This window comes from Nomascus leucogenys, chromosome 17, assembly GCF_006542625.1.
Source record: "Nomascus leucogenys isolate Asia chromosome 17, Asia_NLE_v1, whole genome shotgun sequence".
Lineage (NCBI taxonomy): Eukaryota > Metazoa > Chordata > Mammalia > Primates > Hylobatidae > Nomascus > Nomascus leucogenys.
The window spans coordinates 49281798-49309758 of NC_044397.1; the positions used below are offsets into that span (position 1 = coordinate 49281798).

The window sequence follows — 27961 nt, forward strand, 5'->3', positions numbered from 1 at the left end:
AAACCCCGTCTACTAAAAATACAAAAAAAAAAAAAAAAAATTAGCCTGGTGTGGTGGCAGGCTCCTGTAGTCCCAGCTACTCAGGAGGCTGAGGCAGAAGAATGGCGTGAACCTGGGAGGCGGAGCTTGAAGTGAGTGGAGATCGTGCCACTGCACTCCAGGCTGGGTGACAAAGCGAGACTCTGTCTCAAAAAAAAAAAAAAAAAAAAAAAAAAAAGAATGAGTTCATATCCTTTGCAGGGACATGGATGAAGCTGGCCATAATTCTCAGCAAACTAACACAGGAACAGAAAACCAAACACCACATATTCTCATAAGTGGAAGTTGAACAATGAGAACACATGGACACAGGGAGGGGAACATCACACACGTGGACACAGGGAGGGAACCACCATATATGCCATAAGATTTGCAAGAAATCAAAAAGCATTTAAATATCCACATGGAAGTGAGGCAAGACTGATATTGTAGAAAAGTCAAATCAGCCGAGTGTGGTGGCTCACGCCTGTAATCCCAGCACTTTGGGAAGCCGAGGTGGGCAGATCATGAGGTCAGGAGTTCGAGACCAGCCTGGCCAAAATGGTGAAACCCCGTCTCTACTAAAAATACAATAATTAGCAGGGTATGAGGGCACGCGCCTGTAATCCCAGCTACTCAGGAGACTGAGGCAGGAGAATCGCTTGAACCTGGGAGGCGGAGGTTGCAGTGAGCCAAGATCACCCCGCTGCACTCTAGCCTGGGCAACAGAGCGAGACTCTGTCTCAAAAAGAAAAAAAGAAAAGAAAAGTCAAATCGGTGATAGTAAGAATACACTTGAGAAGTTCTCTAAGAATGTAGAGGGAAAGGATAAAGGAATGAAAGTAATGAGAATGATAGTTCTGTGAGACTCAATTTTAAAACTCCAATATAAATATAATACGTTTTTCAGAATAGAGTAGAACGAAAACACAAACTAATGAAAAAAAGAAATAGAAAACATTTTTTCTTGACCTTTAGAAAAATCATGTTCTATAAAAAGAGATCCTCACATAGACATATCCTGGCAGAATATGTATTGAAATGCTGGAAAACTTTAAACCATTCCAGGATCTGAGAAAATTACTTAGAACTGAATGAAAATCACACTGACCCTGGCTTTTTCTCTATGATAGAAAGTTCAAGAAAACACCAGAATACCATCTACACAGTTGAGGGGAAGGGTTAGAAACCCAAGGAGTAACCAGAGATTTTGAAAACACACTTGTGTAGTCTGACATCTGTGAAAATAACATGCTTGGCTGTTTTTGCTTTGAGAGTGCATATCACTAATAAGCAGCTTAAAAAAAGATCACCTTAGTTCAACCATTATGGAAGACAGGGTGGTGATTCCTCAAGAATCTAGAACCAGAAATACCATTTGACCCAGCAACTGCATTACTAGGTATATATTCAAAGGATTATAAATCATTCTACTATAAAGACACCTGCACACATATGTTTATTGCAGCGCTACTTACAATAGCAAAGACTTGGAACCAACCCAAATGCCCATCAATGATAGACTGGATAAAGAAAATGTGGCACATATACACCATGGAATACTATGCAGCCATTAAAAAGAATGAGTTCATGTCCTTTACAGGGACATGGATGAAGCTGGACACCATCATTCTCAGCAAAGTAACACAGGAACAGAAAACAAAACACCACATGTTCTCACTCATAAGTGGGAGTTGAACAATGAGAACACATGGACACAGGGCGGGGAACATCACACACCGGGGCCTGTCGGGGGGTTGGGGGCAAGGGGAGGGAGACCATTAGGACAAATACCTAATGCGTGTGGGGCTTAAAACCTAGATGATGGGTTGATAGGTGCAGCAAACCACCATGGCACATGTATACCTATGTAACAAACCTGCATGTTCTACACATGTATCCCAGAAGTTAAAATTTAAAAAAAAAAATTAAAAATAAAGCATCAGACATCTCCAAGTGGTGCTCCTAGCATATGGTGACACGTGTCACCAGCTCTGGGATGGAGTCCAAGCCATCTCTAAAATATTTTTAAGGTTTAAATATTTAAACCTGTATAAATAAGCATAATTTATAAATATGTTAAAATATAAATGATGCTTAAGTACCAATGAAGTATTAAAGTATAAATATAAAATTAAAAGCATGTGAAAATATAAATAGTACCTAAGTACCATCAAAGGATTAAAATATAAATGATGATGGCCAGGCGTGGTGGCTCACACCTGTAATCCCAGCACTTTGGGAGGCCGAGGCAGGCGGATCATGAGATCAGGAGTTGGAGATCAGCCTGACCAACATGGTGAAACCCCGTTTCTACTAAAAATGCAAAAGTTAGCCGGGGCGTGGTGGTGCACGCATGTAATCCCAGCTACTCAGGAGACTGAGGCAGGAGAATCGCTTGAACCTGGGAGGCGGAGGTTGTAGTCAGCCGAGATCGTGCCACTGCACTCCAGTCTGGGTGACAGAGTGAGACTCCGTCTCAAAAAAATAAAAATTAAAATAAAATATAAATGATGTATAAGCACCATTGAAGTATTAAAATATGAATGATACCTAAGTACCATTGAAGCATTAAAATATAAGTGATACCTAAGTATCATTCAAGTATTAAAATAGAAATGATACTTAAGTACCATCGAAGTATTAAAATATAAATTATACCTAAGTACCACTGAAGTGTTAACATATAAATGATACTTGTTTATATTTTAACACATACTTTTTCCTGAGAGTCTTTGTATAAAACTTATGCTCCAGGAAGACTTGCTATGTTTATTCTATGGCTTCAAATACCTGAAGCCACACAGCCGTGAAATCGGAGTACCCTCTTTTTCCCCAGTAAAAAGTCCTGAGTGAATGGAACTCCACAACAAAATGATAGTGGAGAAAAGCAATGCAGGCTAAGCAGGCTAATACCAAACACAAAAGCAAGGTCAGCAAAGAAGTGTCTAGCTACAGTTTATATTTCAGAATAAATTTAAAAGCAGGTGTCTTATGAAACAGAGCTGAGAAATTGGGGACATTTGTGACAGTCACAGGAGCTCATCCACCCTTAAAGAGGCCTGGCCTCCTGCTCTGTAGGGCTGGGCCAAGTCCTTGATACCCTGGAGAGAGCTCACTTCTGCCTCTCTTTGGAGTGTGAGAAACACACTCACCCATTCAAACCCAAAGAATGGACTTAGAGGCATGAAGAACAGTGAAAGTGAGACTTTTTTTTTTTTTTTGAGACCTCGTCTCGATCTGTCACTGAGGCTGGAGTGTAATAGTGCGATCTCAGCTCATTGCAATCTCCACCTCCCAGGTTCAAGTGATTTTCCTGCCTCAGCCTCCCGAGTAGCTAGGATTACAGGCACGCGCCACCACACCTGGCTAATTTTTCTATTTTTAGTAGAGATGGGGTTTCACCATGTTGGCCAGGCTGGTCTTGAACTCCTGACCTCAGGTGATCCACCCGCCTCAGCCCCCCAAAATACTGGGATTATAGGCATAAGCCACCGCACCCAGACAAAAGTGAGACTTTTTAGTAACGGTTTTGCAAGATCGGATGTGTGATGGGCAGGCACACCCAGTGCAGTTTCAACAATTTATCCCCTAGAGCACAGGTCCCTCCCCCCGTTTCTCACAGGCTGAGTAATATGGGGTTGCAGTCTTCCTGGACATCACCTAAGTTTCATTATCCTCTTGTTAGGTTACATCTTGTCCTCTTCCCTACTTGAAGTTTCGATTTCCCAGTGGCGAAGCTTTCTTTCCTTTTATGGATTAGACACCCCCGCCACTTTTCTCCCTCCCCTCTGACTTCTGTGAGTTTTATCACTCTTCCCAGATGTCTGTACCGTGCGTCTTGTCACATCCACAAGGCAGCTGCCCAGACTTGTCCGTCTGTTTTCTGAAAATGGACCACTTAAAAAGTACTTCTTACAGGGTTCTCCACAGCTTTACTAAGCATACACTAATTGAGGCCAGGAGGTCCTCAGCCACACAGCCTCTGGCCTCCTATCCTTGTGTCCCTTGGCCTCCATCCCACTGGCCTCCAAGGGACAGGTGCCTTTCCCTGCTCTGGGGCAAAGCCCTCCTCCATCCACAGGGTCCACCTCTGTCCTCCCTGGTGGCTCCTTGCCATATTAACGTGTTCAAATTCTACCCCAGTCAGAAAACTGCACCCCTTGAGCCCTGATGCTCCCTTGGCCCCCAAGATTACCAGCTTCAGGGAACCTCCCAGTTTTTGTCCACCTTATGACCTCCAAGCAACCCAGTCCCGAGGGCACTTTCCTCTCTTCCTCTGCAGCCCTGCACTGGCCTGGAAATGCTCCCTTTGGTGGCCAGAGCCCCTACTCCTCCCACATTCTCCCCCACCCCCAGGGTCCAGCTTCCTTCCTCCTGCCCTCGCCTTGGTTGCAGTTTTCATGGTTATATTTATGGCTTTTTTCTTTTTCTTTTCTTTTCTTTCTTTTTTTTTTTTTTTTTTTTTTTTTGGAGACAGAGTCTCACTCTGTTGCCCAGGCTGGAGTGCACTGGCACGATCTCGGCTCACTGCACCCTCCACCTCCCAGGTTCAAGCAATTCTCTCACTTCAGCCTCTCGAGTAGCTGGGATTACAGGCACCCGACATCATGCCTGCCTAATTTTTGTATTTTTGTAGAGATGGGATTTCACCGTGTTGGCTGGGCTGGTCTCGAACTCCTGACCTCAAGTGATCCGCCCGCCTCGGCCACCCAAAGTGCTGGGATTACAGACGTGAGCCACCGCGCCCAGCTACATTTGTGGCTTTTTTTAAAATCTTCCTGGAGGACACATTTTTCCCTTTACAGCGCCAGCCACCCAGATCCACGCCTTTGCTTAAGTTATCTCCTCAGTCAGGGATGACCTCCCTTCTTCCCCTGGGACTGATATGTCCTGCCAGCTCCTTGGAGAATTTTCTCCCCGTCTATCCTCTAATTCACAGCCACCCCTGGTTACATGCTCTCTTTCCATGCCTCTTTCACGTCTCGTGAACCTGTCCATCTTGACACTTAGCACACACAGTCCAATCATCATTGTACATTCTGTCCCCACTAGACCCAGACGGCCTTGAGGGTAGGTACCAAGTGGGCATTCCCCATGGCCAGTGCCCACCGGTGCTGAAATGAATGGGAATGATGCAGTCCCAAGACCTCAAGAGGACCTTCCCAGTCCTTTCTCCTTAATTTTTTTTTTTGTGTATGTGTGTATGTTTTTAAATTTTTTCCTCATTTTCTTTCTTTTCTTTTCCTTTCTTTCTTCTTTCTCTTTCCTTCTTTTCCCTCCCTCCCTCCTTTCTTTCTCCCTCCTTCCTTCCCTCCCTCCCTCCCTCTTTTCTTCCTTCCTTCCTTCCTTTCCCTCCCTCCCTCCCTCCCTCCCTCTCTCTCTCTTTCTTTCGCGACAGGATGTCATGTGTTTGCCCAGGCTGGAGTGCAGTGGCACGATCATAGTTCACTACAGCCTCCACCTCCTGAACTCAAACGATCCTTCTGCCTCAGTCTCCAGTGTAGCTGGCACCACAGACGTGCAGCATCCTCCATGCCCGGCTAATTTAAAAATTTTTTTGCAGAGTGAGGGCTCGCTATGTTGCCCAGGTTGGTCTCGAACTCCTGGCCTCAAGAGATCCTCCGGCCTCAGCCTCCCAAAGTGCTGGGATGACAGGCGTGAGCTATTGCACCCGGCCCCAGAATGCACTTGTTAAGGCGTTGTGGGGCTTTTTGAAATGACAATATATTCATATACTACAAAATTTAAAAGACACTGGCGGGGTGGGGTGGGGGAAACCCCACTGCCACTGCCCCACCCCAGGCCCTGGATTCCCCTAGGCACAGTGTTACTCTTTCCTTGTGGAGTGTTTCCTGATCATTGAAGCTATGCCCTTGTCCCTTTTGCACCCGCGCTTCTGGGCACCGAGCTCCTCCCGCTGGAAGTGATCGGCTTGCACTGACTGCGCTTGGGCTTCGCGCTTTCCCGCAGCGGCCGGGCCTTGGCTCCTGTACGCCCCGCCGACCCCCGCGGCCGCGCGCCCTGCTCCCCCTGGCGGCCGCGCCCCGCACTGCAGTGGCCGCGTTGGGGCCCGGCCGGGGGAGGGGTCGCGCGGCGGCGGCGTCAGCGGCGGCGCCCGGACGGTGGGAGCCGAGGCGGCGAGCAAGATGGCGGTGCGAGTGCTGCGCGCCCGCGGAGTGGCCTGGGCCGGCGGCCTCCTGCGGCGGGCGGCCCCCTGCAGCCTCCTGCCCAGGCTCCGGTGAGCAGCGCCGCCCTTTCCGGGAGCGGCCGGGGAGGGGCCGCCGCGAAGCGGAGGGCGCGGGGTTTCCCGGCGCCGGTCTCCGCCCCGGTCATGTCCCCAGCGCTGGTAGCCTCCTGGCCTCGGGGCCATGGGGCCGGAGCTGGGGTGGGGCCGGAGCTGGGGCGGGATCGGGGCGTCCTCGGGCTCAAGGTCACGGCGGGGACTGGCCGCCCTGCGGCTCCACCCTCGCCCGAGAAGGCGCCCGAGGCTCGGCCTGGAGGCCACATCCTCCGGCGGCGCTGGCCCGGCCTGCAGGGCCCTGACCGGCGCAACCCGGGGCCGGGGACAGGGACAGCGCGCGCCTGAGGCCGCAGGACTCGGACGCCGTCTGCTGGGTCCTCGCCGGAGGCTGTCCCAAGCCTGAGTGGCTGCGTCTGCCGACGACGTTGGTGACCCTGGCCTCTGTGGTGCTGTGAGTAGGGAATAAAAGCGTAAAGCATTGTCCCGGGCCAGCTCTCCGCGGACGGTGGGGGAAGTTAGAGCTTGGAGGAGGTCAAATCACTTACGTCTTTGAGTTGAAATTTAAAGCCGGCCGTGGATCTAAAAGTACTTAGAGTTATCAGCACTAAGTTCAGGTGTGGGGCTCTTGTTTAAACTTTTTTTTTTTCTAACTTTAGTGGATTGGACGTTTGGTTGTCCAAATTCATCACCTTGACATTTGCACGTGCTATTTTCCACATTCAAACAGCAAAGCCTATCCTGATTTACCAAGAGTTGCTTTCTCGTATTCATTGCTTTGGGTAGTTTAAATTACCAAAGGAACTGTGTGTTAAACTCGCCATGGGCCAGGGAGGTTTCAGTAACATGGTTTATTGTTGTTGTTGTTGTTGTTGTTTATTTATTTAATTTTTTTGAGACGGAGTTTTGCTCTCATTGCCCCGGCTGAAGTGCAACCGCACGATCTTGTCTCACTGCAACCTCCGCCTCCCGGGTTCAAGTAATTCTCCTGCCTCAGCCTCCCAAGTAGCTGGGATTACAGGCATGCACCACCACACCCGGCTAATTTTTGTATTTTTAGTAGAGACCGGGTTTCACCATGTTGGTCAGGCTGGTCTCGAACTTCTGACCTCAGGTGATCCACCTGCTGCGGCCTTCCAAAGTGCTGGGATTACAGTCGTGAGTCACAATACGCGGCCTGATCTTTTTAAAAAGATGAGTCTGACTTGGGAGAGGGGTCAGAATTAAGGGTAGGGCCAGCTGAGTGGACGCTGGCAGTGAGAGTTGAGAGTTTGCTGAGAGCTGTTCTGCCAAAATATGAGTGCCTACCACGTGCCAAGCACTGTTGACTGTTGAGAGACATCAGTGAATAAGGCGTCCAAGGCCATCTGGAGCTTACCAGTAATTCAGGAGGGCTGGGGAAGAAGAATTCAGAACAGTTTAGGACCTGGTAAAGTTTGTGAAGGCTGTGTGCTATTCAAGTGGAAAAGCAAATAGACAGTCGGCAGTATGACTCCTCAAAGGAGATGTCTGGGCTACAGGTAACATTTAGGAGTTGTCAGTATATAGGAATGCTAAATGTTAATAGACACATGGATTTCATTATACTGTTTCGTATTTGGTTTACATTTTTCATAATAAAGGCTGGACGCGGTGACTCACACTTGTAATCCCCGCACTTTGGGAGGTTGAGGCAGGAGGATTGCTTGAGCCAAGGAGTTTGAGACCAGCCTGGGCAACATAGCGGAACTCCGTCCCTAATAATAAATAAGTACATAAATAAAAATTTGTATAATGAAACTTTTTTTAAATCATAGGAAGCCGGGTGCAGTGGCTCAGGCTGTAATCCCAGCACTTTGGGAGGCCGAGCTGGGCTGATCGCTGGAGCTCAGGAGTTCGAGACCATCCCAGGCAAGATGACAAAACACATCTCTACAAAAAAAGAAAAAAATTAGCCCGTCATGGTGGCACACGCCTATAGTCCCAGCTACTCGGTAGGCTGAGGTGGGAATATGGCCTGAACCTGGGAGGTGGAGGTTGCAGTGAGCCGAGATCATGCCACTGCATTCCAGCCTAGATGACAGAGCCAGACCCTGTCTCCAAAATAAAACAAAACAATAAAAACACAAAAAACCATAGGAATGTGTGAGATTGCTTGAGGCGAGAGTGTGGAGAGAGAAGGGGCTGCAAAGCAAGCCCTGGGATGTGCAGTGTATATAGGCTGAATGTAGGAGGGGGAGCTGGCAAGGTCATTGTTATGTGACAGTGGCCAGGAGGAGGGAGAGAGTGCCATCTGCTGCCAAAGGGTTAGGTAAAATGACAGAAGAAAACAGGATTTGCCAACAGGGGTGTGTGGGTGACCTTGCCGAATCAGTTTCAGCAAGGAGGAAGGGCGTCCTCCCGGGAGCCTCATCCCTGCCTGTACATTAGCCAGCGTATTTCACTTAGCGCTGCTCAGCAGCAAGCTTGGAATTCCCAGCCGCTTCCTGGACATTGCATGAGTTTCTCACAGGTGCTCAAAACACTGCTGTACCCAGGATTTAACTCCTCTTCCTTCTCCTGCTTCTCTTGGTTTCTTTTTCTCCAGTCATGAAACATTTTCCATGTGGTGGCCCAGGCCAGACACCAGACGGTCTTCCCCAAGCCCGTCCCTCTTTTTTCCCCCCATCTATCATTTACCAAATCTGTCAGTTCTGCCTCTAGTATGTCTTGAATCCACCCTCTCCATCTTCACTGCCCTAGCTCAACCCTCAGCAATACTCGTCTGGATTCCTATGAAGAGTGTGGGCTCGAACCTGTTAGTGAAGGGGACGACTAAAGAATTTTTTTTTTTCCTTGCAGATAGTCTTGCCCTGTTGCCCAGGCTGGAGTTTCATGGCATGACCACGGCTCACTGCAGCCTTGACCTTCCGGACTTAAGGGATCTTCCTACCTCAGCCTCCCAAGTAGCTGGGACTACAGGCCCGCACCACCATGCCCAGCTATTATTTATGTATTTATTTATTTATTTGAGACAGAGTGTCACCCTGTTGCCCAGGCTGGAGTTCAGTGGCGTGATCTCGGCTCACTGCAACCTCCACCTCCTGGGTTCAAGCAGTTCTCCTGTCTCAGCCACCTGAGCAGCTGGGACTTACAGGTGTGCACCACCACGCCTGAATAATTTTTGTATTTTTAGTAGAGATGGGGTTTCTCCATGTTGCCCAGGCTGGTCTCAAACTCCTGACCTCAAGTGATCCTCCCACCTTGGCCTCCCAAAGTGCTGGCATTACAGGGATGAATCACCACACCTGGCTGCTAGTTTTTAATTTTTTTGTAGCGAAGGAGGTCTTGCTATGTTCCCCAGGCTAGTCTCGAACTCCTGGCCTCAAGCAGTCCTCCCACCCTCCGCCTCCCAAAGTACTGGGATTGTAGGTGTGAGCCATTGTGTCTGGCCACACGTCTAAAGAATTCTAATCGGACATTTTCCTAATAGAAAGATCTCTATGACACAAACCTTGACTGGATCCTAATCCCTCCTCCCTGTCTGCCCCCATTCCCCTACCCACAAGAGCAATGAAAGACATTTTGGGGAGAACTGGGGACATTTTAATAGGGAGTGGATATTAGATATGATGGAATAATTGTTTTTCTCGGATGTGATGATAGCATTGTGGTTCTGTCATTGTGTTTTGGAGATGCATGCTGAAGGATTTACGGGAGAAGTATCATTATGTCCAAACTCTACTTTCTTTTTTTTTTTTTTTTTCCTGAGACAGAGTCTTGCTCTGTCACCCAGGCTGGAGTGCAGTGGGGTGATCTCGGCTCACTGCAACCTCCACCTCCCGGGTTCAAGCAATTCTCCTGTCTCAGCCTCCCGATTAGCTGGGACTACAGGTGTGCGCCACCACAACCAGCTAATTTTTTTGCATTTTTAATAGAGATGGGGTTTCACCATGTTGGCCAGGATGATCTTGATCTCCTGACCTCGTGATCTGCCCACCTTGGACCGCTTTGGCCTCCTAAAGTGGTGGGATTATAGGCGTGAGCCACTGCGCCCAGCCCAAAACTCTACTTTCAAATGGTTCAGTAGAAATTAAAAAGCAAATATAGGGCCGGGTGCGGTGGTTCACACCTGTAATCCTAGCACTGTGGGAGGCCAAGGCTGACGGATCACATGAGGCCAGAAGCTCAAGACCAGCGTGGACAGCATGGTGAAACCCTGTCTCTACTAAACTACAAAATTTAGCCGGATGTGGTGGTGCAGGGCTGTAGTCCCAGCTATACAGGTGGCTGAAGCAAGATAATTGCTCGAAGGAAGTGGAGGCTGAAGTGAGCCAAGATCGCGCCACTGCCCTTCAGCTGACATGAGAGAACAAGGCCCTGTCTGAAAAAAAAAAAGAAATTAAAAAGCAAATATATACAGAGAAGAACTTTTAATAGTAAAATGTTCATTTTTAAAATCTAGATGCAGGGCAGAAAAGTCTTCATTGTCGTGTTTAAACTCCTCTGGGTTTGAAGTTTCTGGAAATGAAAGGTGTGGGAACAGGTCTCTGGAGCAGCAGTGTGAAAGACAGGGGTACTGGGGCTGGACGGAGTGTGATGGTGGGGAGGGGAGTCAGGGAGCTGCTGCTTTAAGGCAGGACTCTTCTTGGCATGGGTCTGTGAACCTCCTCTCTTCCCTGGGCCTGTGCTTCCGAATGCTGGTGCTATTTGCACACTTGTGGCTTTGGCGGTCACTGGTTCTGCTTAGAATCTCCCTTCCATGGGTATCCACCTGACCATCTGCTCCTCTTCTTTCCAGTCTTCCACTCAACAGGTACTTCGTTAGAGCTGGTCCCCAGGCTGCCCTTACCCCTGCCACAACAGCTACCTACTACCCTGTGTCACCATTGAAGAGCTTGTCTCTGTTTGAGTTGTGATCCTGTTTGTCTGTCTGCCCTCACCAGCAAACTGAGCTCCCGTGAAGTCAGGGCTAGGTTCATCTGTGCATCGTCAGTGGCTGACAGGTGTAGTGCACAGTCTGTAAATAACAATGATCATATTGCCGGGCTCAGTGGCTCACGCCTGTAATCCCAGAACTTTGGGGGGCTGAGGCGGGCGGATCACGAGGTTAGGAGATCGAGACCATCCTGGCTAACACAGTGAAACCCTGTCTCTACTAAAAATACAAAAAATTAGCCGGGCGTGGTGGCGGGCACCTGTGGTCCCAGCTACTCAGAAGGCTGAGGCAGGAGAATGGCGTGAACCCGGGAGGTGGAACTTGCAGTGAGCCGAGATCGCACCACTGCACTCCAGCCTGGATGACAGAGCGAGACTCTGTCTTAAAAAAAAAAAAAACAATGATCATATGAATGAAGCGCAGCATGCTCCTGCTGCCGCATCCTGTGGTCTCAGCGTTAAGTCCTTTCCCTTCTTCAGTTTCCTCTTCCCCGCCTGATCAGCACCCACGAGCTTCTTTTGAATGCACTGCTTTCTCTTCATCCCCACTGCCATCTTAACCCCACACCATCTAGTGAGTATTTATTGAGTGCCTTCTGCATACCTGGTGCTGCTGGGCGTGGCAGCCAGGGAGCCCAGGAAGCATGTTCCCAGCCTTCGTTGCTGCAGCCATATACCATGCTCCTGCCAGGCTGCTTTTGACACTTAGATTTTTTTTTTTTTTTTTTTTTTTGAGACGGAGTCTTGCACTCTCGCCCAGGCTGGAGAGCAGTGGTGTGATCTTGGCTCACTGCAACCTCCGCCTCCCGGGTTCAAGTGATTCTCCTGCCTCAGCCTCCTGAGTAGCTGGGACTACAGGCATCCACCACCACACCTGGCCATTTTTTTGTGTGTTTTTTAGTAGAGACAGGGTTTGGCCACGTTGCCCAGGCTGGTCTTGAATTCCTGACCTCAGATGATCCGCCCACCTCAGCCTCTCGAAGTGCTGGGATTACAGGCATGAGGCACTGCACTCGTCCGACATATTTTTTTTGAAAACTTGACAGCATCTCACCCTACACAGGATAAAGTCGCCCTCTCCTCGCCCTCCAGTTTTATCTCACGGTCCTCCCACATGCCCTTCTGTCATGCTAAACAACTTGCCATTCCAGACATATGCCATTCAGTGTCATGACTCCATGTCCCTGTACATGTTGTTCCCATTGACTGGAATTAGCACCTGCCTTGTCCACCTGTCTTGCCTGCCCTCCAAAACAGAGCCAGAATTCCCCTACTGGAGTCCCTCCTGCGCCTCCCAGGCCAAGCTGATGGTGGGTTCACTTGAGCTCCTGCAGTGTATGTCTTAAGTTTACAGCATCTGTGGCCACTCTGGCTGTTTACCGATAGGTTTTTCCTGTGAGACTGAACAGGCTTGGCATCTGGTTTATCTTTGTATCCATAGAGCCTGGCATAGAATGCTGACTCGATTTCAAGTCTAGTGTTTTGTATAGTCCACCCTTCCTTATCCTCTGGAAAGTGCCCCGTACCGTCTTGGCGATTGTCACTGTCAGTTAAGAACCCAGGCCCAAGCCAGATCTTATCGTTTGGGCAGCCGTTGGCATAGCTGCGACTCGAATGACTAGATGGGCTGGGCGTATTAGACAGCTTTGGTCACCTGACACTCAAAGATTTCAGTTTGACGGTTGGGGGTAGTACTGGGCCGGCTTGTTTTTCATTTGTCAAGATGATTGCTGCCCAAGTTCACAAGCAAATGCCACTCAGAGGTTATTTTGTGTGTGCTATGTTGATTTAGTCTCACCCCCTGCTCTGCATTTTTCAATTACTAGCATTTTCACATCCCTTACCTGATTGTACCCACCCAAAGGGGAATCCTTTTGGTATTATTGTTTGTTTGTTTTAGAGGCAGGGTCTTGCTCTGTTGCCCAGGCTGGAGTACAGTGCATGATCATACTACAGTATTGAACTCGTGGGCTCAAGCGATCCTCCTGCCTCAGGTTCCTGAGTAGCTAGGACTATAGGCACGAGCCACCATGCCCAGCTACTCTTTTTATTTTTTATTTTTGTAGAGACAGGGTCTTCCTATGCTGCCCAGGCTGACTTTGGTGTTACTGAAATATGAAATAAATGCTCAGTTGGGGAGATTTCTATTTCAAAGGCATCCTTTATTAGGAAAATATTATCTGTCTATAAATATACATAATATATGTTTGCCTCTGTATTTCTGGAAGGATATACTTAAAACTATTAGTAGTCATTGCTTTAGTATTTCTTATTTTAAATGAAACTCCCTAGTCAGTATTTTTAGAAACTTTTTATTATATCCCTTTCTTAATTGTTCATAATTGTTATTCCTAAGCTTTTACAATTTATTTAACAAAAAAAAATATAGACACAATTTCTGTTTAATGAACTTAAAATCTAAAATAAACACAGGAATTGGCTGGGCACAGTGGCTCACGCCTGTAATTCCAGCACTTTGGGAGGCCGAGGCAGGTGGATCACCTGAGGTCAAGGGTTCAAGACCAGCCTGGCCAACATGGCGAAAACCCACCTCTACTAAAAATACAAAAATTAGATGGGTGTGGTGGTGGGCGCCGGTAGTCCCTACTACTTAGGAGGCTGAGGCAGGAGAATCGCTTGAACCCAGGAGGTGGAGGTTGCAGTGAGCTGAGATTGTGCCATTATTGCCCTCCAGCCTGGGCAACCGAGCAAGACTCCGTCTCAAAAAAAAAAAAAAAAAAAAAAGAACACACAAATTACATAGTCCCATAAACAAATCTTAAAACTTTCTACTTTGTGTATCACTAATTTTATATGGTTGCCTTAAAGTAATGGGTAAGTTTCTTTTTTCTTTTTCTTTTTTTTTTTTTTTTTTTTTGAGACAGAGTTTCGCTCTTGTTGCCCAGGCTGGAGTGTAGTGGCGTGATCTCGGCTCACTACACCCTCCACCTCCCGGGTTCAAGCGATTCTCCTGCCTCAGCCTCCTGAGTAGCTGGGATTACAGGCATGTGCCACCACGCCTGGCTAATTTTATATTTTTAGTAGAGACGGGGTTTCTCCATGTTCGTCAGTCTGGTCTCCTGACCTCAGGTGATCCGCCCACCTCCTTGGCCTCCTAAAGTGCTGGGATTACAGGCATGAGCCACTGTGCCCAGCCCATGATATTATTAAAACAGATATCCCTAAATGTAGTGTATGTAAAACACTTCAAACTAATTGACAAAATGAGCTTTCATTTTTATCGGAATATGGCTGGGTGTGGTGGTTCACGCCTATAATCCCAGGACTTTGGGAAGCTGAGGCAGGCAGATCACTTGAGCTCAGAAGTTCAAGACCAACCTGGGCAGCATGGTGAAACCCTGTCTCTACAAAAAAATACAAAAATTAGTTGGATGTGGTGCTGGGCACCTGTAGTCCCAGCTACTTGGGATGGGTTGAGACAGGAGGATAGCTTGAACCTGGGAGGTGGAGGCTACAGTGAGCCAAGATCACGCCACTGCACTCCAGCCTGGGTGACAAAGTGAGACCCTGTCTCAAAGAAGAAAAAAATACAGAAGAGAAAAGCACAATATAGACATTATATGGAGAAAGCTGTGTGTCTTTCCCCTCTATCCCTTTAAACCATTCTCTCAGGGAAACCACCATTAATGCTTTCTTAATTTTTAGGAATTTTAATGTATAGTAAACAAATTGGAAGCATCTTCAACTTACATCTGCAAATGCCACTTAATACAATATGTTTTTATCTCACGCACTTTCAAGAAAAATTGCGTTTACTGGTATTGTTATTTTGCTTGTTTAAAGTGAGTTTGCTTCTTTTTAATCTTTGAAGGATGTGAAAAAGTGCTTTTATGTTTCTTTATAATTATTTATAGAGCACATTTTATTTGTAATTTATTTTATTTTATTTTATTTTATTTTTTTGAGATTGGGTCTTGCTCTGTCGCCCAGGCTGGAGTGCAGTGGCACGACTTGGCTCACTGTAATCTCCACCTCCTGGGTTCAAGCGATTCTCCTACCTCAGCCTCCTGAGTAGCTGGTATCACAGGCGTATGCCACCACACCCAGCTATTTTTTTTTTTTTTTTTTTGTGGTGTTAGTAGAGACAAGGTTTCACCATGTTGGACAGGCTGGTCTTGAACTCCTGACCTCAGGTGATCCACCTGCCTCGGCCTCCCAGAGAGCTAGGATTTACAAGCGTGAGCCACCACTCCCGGCCAATATATTTGTATTTTTAATATTTATAAGTTCACATCATTCAAAAATCTTTATATCTGGTTTCTGCCTATTTGAGACAATATCCTATGAATTGGTTTTTAAATTAAGAACATCATATTGGGGAGAAGACTGCTCTGTAATGTTTGTTGAAGAAAGCAAACTAGGCTGGGCGTGGCAGCTCACGCCTGCAGTCTCAGCACTCTGGGAGGCTGAGGCTGGCGGATCACTTAAGGCCAGGAATTCGAGACCAACCTGGCCAACATGATGAAACCCTGTCTCTACTAAAAATACAAAGATTAGTCGGATGTGGTGGCATGCACCTGTAGTCCCAGATACTCAGGAGGCTGAGGTGGGAGAATTGCCGGAACCTGGGAGGCAGAGGTTGCAGTGAGCCGAGATTGCACTACTGCACTCCAGCAAGTGCAGTGAGACCCTGCCTCAAAAATAAATAAATAAAGCAGCAAACTGATTTTTTAAGCGAAAAAAAAAAGAAAAAGAAAAAGGCCACCAGTATCATGTGAAATTTAGAGCCCTACTTCTAAAATACCATTGCAGCATAAGAATAGGAATTTGTATTATTGTAGTATGAAATCCGTATGTTCATTTCATGAAGTACTGGGGAATTTGCTCTCATGAGAGTTTTTCTTGTCCCTTGTTTAAATTCCTGGTCCCCCTTTTTAATACCTGGAGTTGCTCTCTCTTTTCCTCTTAATGTTTACCTGGTGGTATCTGGGGGCTTAAGCAAGTCTGCCAAGCAGATTAGAAATACTGTTGTAGACTGGCCCATCAGCATCTGGACTTTTATGTCCAGAAGCACTAAGATTCTGGACATTTATGCTGGCCATTTGGAATCCCAGCACATTACTGATCTAGGAAAAGGCAGAAAAGATCTATGTGTAAGTCAGTTAGAGAGCAAAAGTAGCTGGGCATGGTGGCTCATGCTTGAAATCTCAGCACTTCAGGAGGCCAAGGCAGGAGGATCACTTGAGGCCAGGAGTTCAAGGCCAGCCTGTGCAACATGGCAAAACCCATTCTCTATAGAAAATACAAAAATTAACCAGGCGTGGTGGTGTGCATATGTTGTCCCAGCTAATCTGGAGGCTGAGTTGGGGGAATCGTTTGAGCTCTGGGGGTCAAGGCTGCAGTGAGCCGTGACCACACCAGTGCACTCCAGCCTGGGCAACAGAGTGAGACCCTGTCTCAAAAATAAAAAGAGAACAAAAGTATAAAGGGTATGCTGTGATATACCTGGCCAGAGGTAAGATCACCAACTATAAAAGGGATTGTGCAGAAAGAAGGGGCTGGGATTCACCAGGCTACCCTTCTGTATGATTCCATACATACGACATTCTAGAAAAGGCAAAACTGAGGGACAAGGAACACAGCAATGGTTGCTAGAGATGGGGAGAGGGGTTGATGATAAAAGGATTAACTTCAAGGGGTGAAGAAACTGTTGTGGTGGTTACATTACTTTAGGCATTTGTCCAAACTCAGTACTGTCTGCCAAAAAAGTACATTTTATTGTACATAGATGTGAACAAAAACCAAGAAGATGAAGGAAACTCAGTTTGTCATTTGATTATGGTTACATAAAGTTCAGAAGAGGGCAGAGCGAAGTGGCTCGCACCTGTAATCCCAGCACTTTGGGAGGCCGAGGTGGGCAGATCACTTGAGGTCAGGGGTTCAAGACCAGCCTGGCTAACATGGCGAAACCCTGTCTCTACTAAAAATACAAAAATTAGCCATGCACGGTAGCACACCATGTAGTCCCAGCTACTCAGGAGGCTGTGGCGGGAGAATCTCTTGAACCTGGGAGGTGGAGGTTGCAGTCAGCTGAAATGGTGCCACTGCACTCCAGCCTGGGCGACAGAGCGAGATTCTCTCAAGAAAGTGTGTGTGTGTGTGTAGAAAATGTTCAGGTAGTTCAGAAGGTTATACAATGAAAAGAAAAAACCTTTACTCCCACCCCAGGCCCAGTCATGTTCCCCAGATGTCATCATTCTTTAACAGCTCACTGTGTATGTGTATATATAGTGCTGTTCTGTGCCGGCTTTTTTACAGAATTTATCTCCGAGATGTCAGCACATCAGTGCACGTAAATCTACCTCATTCTTTTTATCGAGTGCATATTTTCTGATGTGGAGTATTTCCTAATTTATGTGACCAGTCTGCATTAATGGCTATTCAAGTGGCCTATGCCATGAGAAAACTGGAAACAAGACAGCGATGAATATTTGTATACATTCAACTTTGTGCACCTGTCTAAATATAGCTGACCGTAGGACATAACCGCAAGTGTCGTTATTGGGCTGAAGTCATACACAGTTTCCATTTTTATTTGGATGATGCCACACTGCCCTCTTGGGAGGTCAACAAATTTGTATTCCTATTAGCTGGCATATGGGAGTTCAACATGCACATAGAAATTTGTGAGTAGGGCCAGTTGCAGTGGCTTACACCTATAATCCCAACACTTTGAGAGGCCGAAGTGGGAGCATTGCTTGAGGCCAGGAGTTTGAGAACAACTCGGGTAACATAGCAAGACCCCATCTCTACAAAAAATTTAAAAAAATTCACCATGCAAGATGACATATGCCTCTAGTCCCAGCTTCTCAGGAGGCTGAGGTGGGACGATCACTTGAGCCCAGGAATTTGAGGCTACAGTGAACTACAGTGAGCTATTGCACCACCACACTCCAGCCTGGGTGACAGGGCAAGACCCGGTCTCAAAAAAAGAAAGAAAAAAATCCATGAGTAAAGTATAGTTTGCGACTCGAATCAAATTTATCCTCACTTTCTGAAAGCATTCGCAGTAGAAATTTAATTATAAGATGAAAATTAGCAAATTATGTGTTAATAAAGTTGGTATTCTGAGGTTTGTGGGGGCAGTTAAAAAAATCTTGATTTTTAAAGTTAATTTTTACAAATCTTGATTTTTTTTGGCCGGACTTGGTGGCTCACGCCTGTAATCCTAGCACTTTGGAAGGCCGAGGCAGGTGGATTGCCTGAGCTCAGGAGTTCATGACCAGCCTGGGCAACACAGTGAAACCCTGTCTCTACTAAAATACAAAAAATTAGCTGGACGTGGTAGTGTGCGCCTGTAATCCCAGTTACCCTGGAGGGTGAGGCAGGAGAATTGCTTGAACCTGGGAGGCAGAGGTTGCAGTGTGCCCAGATCGCGCCACTGCACTCCAGCCTGGGCGATAGAGCGAGACTCCATCTAAAAAAAAAAACAAAAAAGTCTTGATTTTTAATTTACTTGAGGGGTAAAATTTTTTTTAAAGAAAGAATGTATTTCATTTTCCTTGTATTTTTAAAATATTTTTATTGTGGTAAAACATAAAAATATACATAAAATTTGCCATTTAAACCATCTTAAGTGCATAATTCAGTGGCATTACTTACATTCACAATGTTGTACAATCGTCACCACTATCTGTTTCCAAATCAAATAATATTTTTTAAATTGTGGCAAAACGTGCATAACATAAAATTCACCATTTTAACCATTTTTAAGCATACAGTTCAGTGGCATTAAGTATACTCACATTTTGGGGAAACATCACTACCATTCATCTTGAGAATTTCTTCATCTTCCCAAACTGAAACTCCTTACCCTAACCTCCCCTTTCCTCACCTCCTGGCAACCTCCGTTCTGCTTTCTGTCTCTGTGGGTTTATCTACTCTAGGTATCCATGTATATTTTTTCTATGTCAAAAATTGCTTTGAAAAACACATAGCGCAAATTGCAAAGATAAATGTGGGCTCTCATAGGAGTGCCACAGATTTTACATTTTTCTTTGCTTCTGCTTCTTGGAGTGCGTGCTGTTGCCATGGAAAGCAGACATTCTGTGGTAGCCCAGGTTCTGGAACGGTGCCTAGAATAGCTGCTCACTGTGTGTTTGCCAGGTGAACTGATGGATATATGAAAACAGTGTACTGTGTGACAACACCTTTGTTATTCCGTAGGACGTGGACATCTTCCGGCAACAGATCTCGAGAAGACAGCTGGCTAAAATCCTTATTTGTCCGGAAAGTTGATCCAAGAAAAGATGCCCACTCCAATCTCCTAGCCAAAAAGGAAACAAGCAATCTGTACAAATTACAGTGTGAGTGACAGGTTTGCTATCTTCATAGTTGACTTTTTTTTTCCCTTTGTTCCTAAGTTTATCGTTGAATTTTCTTTTGTTTCAGTTCACAATGTTAAACCGGAATGCCTAGAAGCATACAACAAAATTTGGTGTGTATACCAAACTATCCTTTACTTGGGGAAAAATAATGACTTTATTTGTTAGTTAATTCCACTAACACTTGATAGCATAGAGATCTTTCATCCCTCTCTTTTGAAGCTGAACATTCAGAGGCTCTTAAACTGAGCTTCTGGTGGGATTGCCAAAGGCATTTTGATTTTAAGCACTCACACAGCTAAATCATCATATAGGCTATCAGACTTTAGAATGTTACCAGACTCTTATGTTTGGAGGAACTTTGCCAGGCTGTCTAGTCCATCTACTTATCCAGTGCTGGAGTCCTTTCCACAGACCTTCGTCACTGCCTGTCCTGAAGTAAGTTCCATCTCTGGACAGCTCTGGGTGTTAGGAATAAGAATTCACATCTCTGAGTCCTTCATTGATTCCCCTAAGTAAAACTGCCCTGTGAGAGTCCTGTATGTATTTGAACAAAGCTGCCATTTCTTCCCAACTCCTCTGTTCTCCAGGATCCACGTCCCTTCCACTGATTCTCCTATGATTTGAGGTCTAAACCTGCTTACAGAATTTGTAAACTTTAAGACGAAAGGGGAGAACTAAGCTTACCGGCTTTTAAGTTAACAGAAATAGTATTTTAATGATCCATGGTGAGCAAATGTGAAGAAAAAGGTTTTTTGTTGTGTTTTGTTTTGTTTTTACCTTTAATATCTGCTACTTTCATAAGAAAGCAAAGAATTTTGTCCCTATAATCAGCATACTTTTTAGAAGAAAAACTTTTTGTTGTTTATTGTTTTGTTTTTGAAGTTAACTTATGAAATGTAACAATAGCATTGAATTTCTTGCTCATTCCAGCACATTTCTCTTTATTAAAAAATGCCCTTAAAACAAAGCAGATGTTTATTTCTAAGTCTTTTCTCATAAAAATGGAATTTTTCCCTATGCCGATGTTGTCCTGGATTACGTTTTCTGTCCTGTCTTACTACTTCATCTCCTGTCTCGGGTTTCTGGCTGTCTGTTTATATTTCTGTTTGATGTTGTGCTCTCACTTCACACCCAGCATGTAGAATCACCTTGCTCTTCCAACTTCCCTGTCTGTGCCACTCACCTTATTTTACTCAGCCCGTTCCTTAGTTCTCTGTGGTGAGTCTCTCACCTAAGCCGTGCATTCTTCATTGGACATGTATTTTGGTTCTCTTGTTTCCTTCTCCATCTCCCTCTCCAAGCCTCTCGAGCCCCATTCCCAAGTAGCCCTTTTTCTGACTACCTTTCTGGGCTCCAAGCTATACCTGTGTCTCCTCCCTGCCCTGCAATACATTACCCCAAAGTTTGTCAGATTGATCTGCTTGAGTTCTGTTTTCTTTTTTTCATCACGTTTTTTCTTTTCTCTGAAACTTGCAGCATCTCCCTGTTTCCAGAACATAAAGACTTAACTCCTGCCTGGTTTTTAGGGGTCCCAATAATGGGATTCTGCCCAACCCATCCAGTTCTGGGTACAAGTACTGCCTGCCTTACAATCTCCATTCAGGTAAGGCCAGGGCTCCCAAGAGCAGGTTTGGGGTCCCCAGCAAAGAGGAGTGGCTACAAATCCATGTGTGACTTTGTGTTGGTGAAAAATCTAGGCCCCGTTGCCAGGCCCCTCTCTGGACCCCACCTGAGTCATGTGTACTGGGCTTCCTCCTGGGCACTGCCTCCAATGCAGGGTTGTCTATTCCTGCTCATGTCATGCGACCAAAAGGAAATGTTGGACGTACATTTCCCTAGCAGAATCCCTCTTTCCCTGTCCTCGATTTTCATCGATCCCATGTTATTTCTGAACATTGATGAGTCACACATCAGATACATTTAATATCAGATCCTAATTTAAAAAGTAAATGCTATTCTTCCAAAAGTACACATGATGTGGTCACTATACTGGGTCATAAAGATGTATGGGTTTTCAGTTTGTTAGACACAGACCGTTTTGGAACTTTTCTCTGTTAACCATTTATATATCCCTGGTCCTATGGAGCTCCAGTGCCGCAATCGGTTAGCACATGGTACTTACCTACCCTCAGTCCTGTAGCCCCAGCATCTGGTGGTGATCACTAGCTAAATATCAGTGTTAGCCAATAATGTGAACAGGTTCCATTTCTTGCCCTTGATCCCCTTTTGCATCCATCGTTGAATCTGTATGATACTTTTTCATCATAATTTTTCTATTCAAAAAGTGTGCAGGTTTTAGCTTTTCTCTTGGTGTGAAACAGTTAACACTCTTCCCTTTGCCTTTCCCTGTACATTAGAATTTATACCATAGGAAAGCTTCCATGGAACCAAGCTCCACTCTGACACCCCTGTTAAATTGATACACTGCCGTGACCTGTCATGTTGCCCCTGTCCCTGCACAATGAGCGGGAATGAATTGGTTGGTGTGTTCAGTGTGAGACTACATGACACCCCACCCATCCCCTTGGCCCATTGAATTGAGTAGAACATAATTTATGCTTTGCATTGTGTCTTTAATTTTTATTCTTCTGCCATGTTGATGCCCTTGGGGACTATTGGAGGTTGGAGTCGCTTCCAGACTATGTTGTGTTCCAGCTCTGTCTTCTTGCTCCTTCCTGAAGGCCAGCTTGTTCTCTGCTCCTGTTACCTCTGCCTGCTGGTGCTGCTTGTGTTGTCTGCCTCTGTCTTGAACATTACTTTCCTCCCTTTCCATCTTCCTTATCTCTTCCGTGTTCTTTTCTACTATTCCCCGTCTCTCATTCTTCCTGTCTTTGGAACGAACAGAATGTTTTTTGGTGATGTTGTTTTTTTCTCCTCAAATGGAAAATAGTAGACCCATAGCTCCCAAAATCCTGGGACCTTTGGTTTTTCTTTATCATCTTTATACTGATTCAACAACTCTTCTAGATAGTTGGGGTATCAGAAACCTAAGCTTCTGATCAGCAGGGTGTTGGAATACAACAGAATTCAGCTAAAAGGTTAATTCCACATGCCGTTTTATCATGATATTCTAAGGTCAGTTGTTAGAACACAGAGTAGGTGGTCTTTTTCCTGTTACTGATCAGGTGCTGTCCACCTGGTCAAATTTTGCTGGTCGTTTAATTAGTGTTGCTGTTTCTTCTCTTTAAGTCAAGAGGTGTTGCCAAAGATTCACGAAGATAAACACTACCCTTGTACTTTGGTGGGGACTTGGAACACGTGGTATGGCGAGCAGGACCAAGCTGGTAGGAAGTGAAGTCTTTGGAATAAACACTTCTTCCTTAAGCCTTATGTAACACTTAAGTAATTTTCTAATTTAATGCTTGTTCTTATCATCAAAGCTTTCCAAGTCTCAGTCTAATTTTATGATTAAAGTAGTTTCTTCAATAATTCATTGCAAAAACGGTTTTAAAATTGTTTTAATGTTTGAATCTATTATTGAACCATTATGATATAACTCATAGGCCAAAACATGGGGCATTACAGTTTTTTTGTTTTTTGAGACGGAGTCTTGCTCTGTTGCCCAGGCTGAAGTGCGGTGATGAGTATCTAGGCTCACTGCAATCTCTGCCTCCCAGGTTCAAGCGATTCTCCTGCCTTAGCCTCCCAAGTAGCTGGATTACAGGTGCCCACCACCACACCCAGCTAATTTTTGTATTTTTAGTAGAGACGGGGTTTCACCATGTTGGCCAGGCTAGTCTGGAACTCCTGACCTCAAGTGATCCACCTGTCTCAGCCTCCTAAAGTGCTGGGATTACAGGCATGAGCCACCACACCCAGCCTACAGTTTTGTGCTGTGTTAACATTATACCTATCTAGAACATTTTCAAGTAGTAGTATCATGAAATTCTAAATGTATAATATCTTTTAAAATGCATTTCAGTCCACCTCTGGAGGTATGAAGGAGGCTATCCAGCCCTCACAGAAGTCATGAATAAACTCAGAGAAAATAAGGTAATGATATTGAAAAATGTTTACTTAGACTAATGATATATAGATATTAGAACAGAATTAAATGACTTTTCTGTCTTCAGTTTTTGTTAATAAACTTCATTTTTTGTAACAGAAATTTTATTGTTCAGACTCCTGAAGTTGCATTTAAACATAAACAGTTGTAATACTATTAAAACAACAATTCTGACTGGGCGCGGTGGCTCACACCTGTAATCCCAGCACTTTGGGAGGCCGAGGCAGGCGGATCACGAGATCAGGAGATCAAGACCATCCTGGCTTACACAGTGAAACCCTGTCTCTACTAAAAAAAATACAAAAAAATTAGCCAGGCATGGTGGCGGGTGCCTGTAGTCCCAGCTACTTCGGAGGCTGAAGCAGAAGAATGGTGTGAATCCAGGAGGCAGAGCTTGCTGTGAGCTGAGATTGCGCCACTGTACTCCAGCCTGGACGACAGAGCGAGACTCTGTCTCAAAAAACACAAAAACAAAAAACAATTCTTATTGTTCTTATTATAAAAGTCAATTATGCTTTGAAACTGATAAGGTAGTACTTTGAAAGCAGTGACTGGGCTGGGTGCGGTAACTCACGCTTGTAATCCCAGCACTTTGAGAGGCCAAGACAGGCATATCAGTTTGAGGCCAGGGGTTCGAGACCAGCCTGGCCAACATGGCAAAACCTCATCTCTACTAAAAATACAAAAATTAGCCGAGCATGGTGGTGCACACCTGTAATCCCAGCCACTCAGGAGGCTGAGGCACGAGAATTGCTTGAACCCAGGAGGCAGAGGTTGCAGTGTGCCAAGATTACACCACTGCACTACAGCCTGGGCAACAGAGTGAGACTCTGCCTCAAAAAAACAAAAAAAACCCCAAAAAGCTGGTGACTGGTGTATAAATCAGCATGGCAGACACAATTATCCCTGGGTGACCTAAAACTGTCTACTTCAGGAACTGTCTGTCACACACGTAGAGTTTATCTTGGGCTGACTTTGCTTTCCACCCTCCCTTCACTAGCAGGTGCTTGTCAATAGGGAGAAATTTAAAAGCCACACATCATTAAGAAAGAAATTATTTTGTATAGATTCCCAGACAAATATAAATAGGTTTTGAATTATCTGCTCTTTTGTAGTCTGCATGCTACTTCTATTGATGTGCCATCAAACACTGTTAGAAGAATCTAAAAATATAGCAAATTAAATTTGTTTGCATTGCCACCTAAATAATTAGGATGACCAAGTAATTTGGCATCTAAACCTGGACACTTGAGAATGAAAAGGAATGCTGTTAATGATTACACAAGCTCAACAAATGTAAACTGGGACTATCTCAGGCCAACTGGGACCTGTTGATTACCCTATTATAGTATTCTGTAGGAACATAATTGTTACTGAAATGGGCTTATATGTAAGTATCAGAAGATTTCATGAGCACATTTTTTTCACTCAAAGGAATTTTTGGAATTTCGTAAGGCAAGAAGTGACATGCTTCTTTCCAGGAAGAATCAGCTTCTGTTGGAGTTCAGTTTCTGGAATGAGCCTGTGCCACGATCAGGACCTAATATATATGAACTCAGGTCTTACCAACTCCGAGTAAGTACAGAGATATGTTATTCCTTTTACTCCTCTGTGAAGAAGCACAAGCACTTTGTAAGGCTGACAACAGAACTTGTGTGTACATTCTGTGATGTGTGTTTAGCATTATATATATATTTTAATATATAATATATATTATATTTTATATATATATAAAAAATATATATATATTTTATATATATATATTTTAAGACTGGGTCTCACACTGTCACCAAGGCTAAGCTCTTTTGCTTTTTATGGCCTTACACATAATACTTATTATTTGATATTTTTCTAAATAACATTTGTTTTTAAGAAGAAAGACCTAAAATGCAGGATAAGGTACAATATGTAACATCTATTGTGGTTAAATGAGAGCAACTAATAAACACTGTGACTGTTGAACAAATTATACAACATGATAAGAGTAAAAGGCAATAATATTTTATAACACTTTCTAGAAATTTTCCTACGGAGGACTAGAAAGAAAGCCCCATGTAGCAGCATTATTAAAGTGGCTAATGCCTGTAATCCCAACACTTTGGGAGGCCAAGGTTGGAGGATCACTTGAGCCAGGAAGTTTGAGACCAGCCTGAACAACATAGTGAGACCCTGTCTCTATTAAGCTAAAAAGTAAAGTTTTGGCTGGATGCTGTGGCTCATGCCTGTAATCCCAGCTTTTTGGGAAGTCAAGGCAGGTGGGTGACCTGAGGTCAGGAGTTTGAGACCAGCCTGGCCAACATGGTGAAACTCCATCTCTTACTAAAAATATAAAAAATTAGTCAGGCATGGTGGCGGGCGCCTATAATCCCAGCTACTCAGGAGGCTGAGGCAGGAGAATTGCTTGAACCCAGGAGGCAGAGGTTGTAGGAGCTGAGATTGAGCCACTGCACTCCAGCCTGGGCGACAGAGCAAGATTTTGTCTCAAAAAAAAAAAAAAAGAAAAAGGTTTTTTGAAGTTAGTTTTGTCACTTAGTGTTTTTTCTACTGCTGTTTGCTATTTCTGTATTTTTTTTTTCACAGAAGAACTAACAAACCAAATCTAAATCTGTTTTCAGCCAGGAACCATGATTGAATGGGGCAATTACTGGTGAGTATATTACTGAATGGTGACTTTTTAAGTCTTGTGAATAGATCAGGCCATAGTGTTAATTCTAGGGAAAAAAATCTGAGGATAGTACCATGACTTGACACTAAACTAATGTTTCGTTTGATGTTTTTATTATGAGATTTTTCAAACATACAAAACTAGAGCAAATGGGGCTCCCCTTCCACATCCATCGCTTAGCTTCAGTAATTAACACACGGCCAATCTTGTTTAGGCCTAACTCTTTCAACCCAGATTGTTTGGAATTAAATCCCAGACAGCATTCTGTTTCATTCATAAATATTCAGTACTGTATATATTTCTAAAAGATAAGCACCTTTTTTAAAAAGCAAAACCAACATTGCATAAGGTTAGTTTACATACTTCTTGGATATCATCTTTTCTGAAACATTACTTTTGTCACATATACACACCATGCCAATAATAGTTTCTTCTTTTTTTCCTTGCTAGTTTGAGTAGAAAAATAACAATTTTTCCACAAGTTGATCTGTAGATTCAGCAGAATCCCTATCAGAGTCCCAGCAGGGTTTAGAAGTGCAAAAGACTAGCCAGGGGCAGTGTGGCTCATGCCTGTAATCCCAGCACTTTGGGAAACCAAGGCAGGAGAATCACTCGAGTCCAGGAGTTCAAGACCAGCCTGGGCAACATAGTAAGACCCACCCCCACCTCTACCAAAATAAATAAATAAATTAAACTAGCCAGGTGTGATGCCACATGCCTGAGGTCCCAGCTATTTGGGAGGCTGAGTAGGAGAATTGCTTAAGCCCAGAAGATGGAGTTTGCAGTGAGCCAAGATTGCACCATTGCACTCCAGCCTGGGCAGCAGAGTGAGACCCTGTCTCAAAAAAAAAAAAAAAAAAAAATAGGCCGGGCATGTTGGCTCACACCTGTAATCTCAGCACATTGGGAGGCTGAGGTGGACAGATCACCTGAAGTTAGGAGTTCGAGACCAGCCTCGCTAACATGGCGAAACCCCATCTCTACTAAAAATATAAAAATTAGCCGAGTGTGGTGGTGCACTGCTGTAATCCCAGCTACTTGGGAGGCTGAGGCAGGAGAATTGCTTGAACCCAGGAGGCAGAGGTTGCAGTGAGCTGAGATCGCACCACTGTGCTCCAGCCTAGGTGACAGAGCGAGACTCCTTTTCAAAAAAATAAAAATAAAGACTGGGCATGATGGCTCATGCCTGTAATTCCAGCACTTTGGGGAGGCTGAAGGAGGAGGATTGCTTCAGCCAAGACGTTTGAGACTTTGAGACCAGCCTGGGCAACATGACGAAACCCCGACTCTACAAAAAAATACAAAAATTAACCGGGCATGGTGGCACCCACTTGTAGTCCCAGCTCCTCGGGAGGCTGAGGTGGGAGGATCACCTGAGCCTTAAAGGTCGAGGCTGCAGTGAGCCATGATTGTGCTACTATTCAGCCTGGGAGAGAATAAGACCCTGTCTCAAAAAAATAAAAAATTAGGGCGCGGATGGTGGCTCACACCTGTAATCCCAGCACTTTGGGAGGCCAAGGTGGGAAGATCACTTGAGGTCAGAAGATTGAGACCAGCCTGACCAACTTGGTGAAACCCTGTGTCTACTAAAAATACAAAAATTAGCCAGGTATGGCGGTGTGCACCTGTAGTTCCAGCTACTCAGGAGGCTGAGGCAGGAGAATCACTTGAACCTGGGACACAGAGGTTGTAGTGAGCCAAGATCACCCCATTGCACTATAGGCTATAAAATGCCTTACTCTCAGTGATACTAAAAAAAAAAAATTTAATTAAAAAGACAAGTCATA

General features: G+C 45.0%; 1 protein-coding gene across 1 annotated transcript in view; it reads left to right on the plus strand.

Annotated features, from left to right (window-relative positions):
- The first annotated feature begins 6105 nt into the window (after positions 1-6105).
- Positions 6106-27961, plus strand: part of NIPSNAP2 (nipsnap homolog 2) — a 35872-nt gene continuing 14016 nt past the window's right edge. Inside the window, exons 1-7 of the mRNA XM_003281701.4 lie at positions 6106-6259; positions 19343-19482; positions 19568-19613; positions 22693-22787; positions 23426-23496; positions 24944-25084; positions 26125-26156. Coding sequence (XP_003281749.2) covers positions 6168-6259; positions 19343-19482; positions 19568-19613; positions 22693-22787; positions 23426-23496; positions 24944-25084; positions 26125-26156 — 617 coding nt within the window. The 5' untranslated portion in view covers positions 6106-6167. The remainder of the gene's footprint in view (positions 6260-19342; positions 19483-19567; positions 19614-22692; positions 22788-23425; positions 23497-24943; positions 25085-26124; positions 26157-27961) is intronic.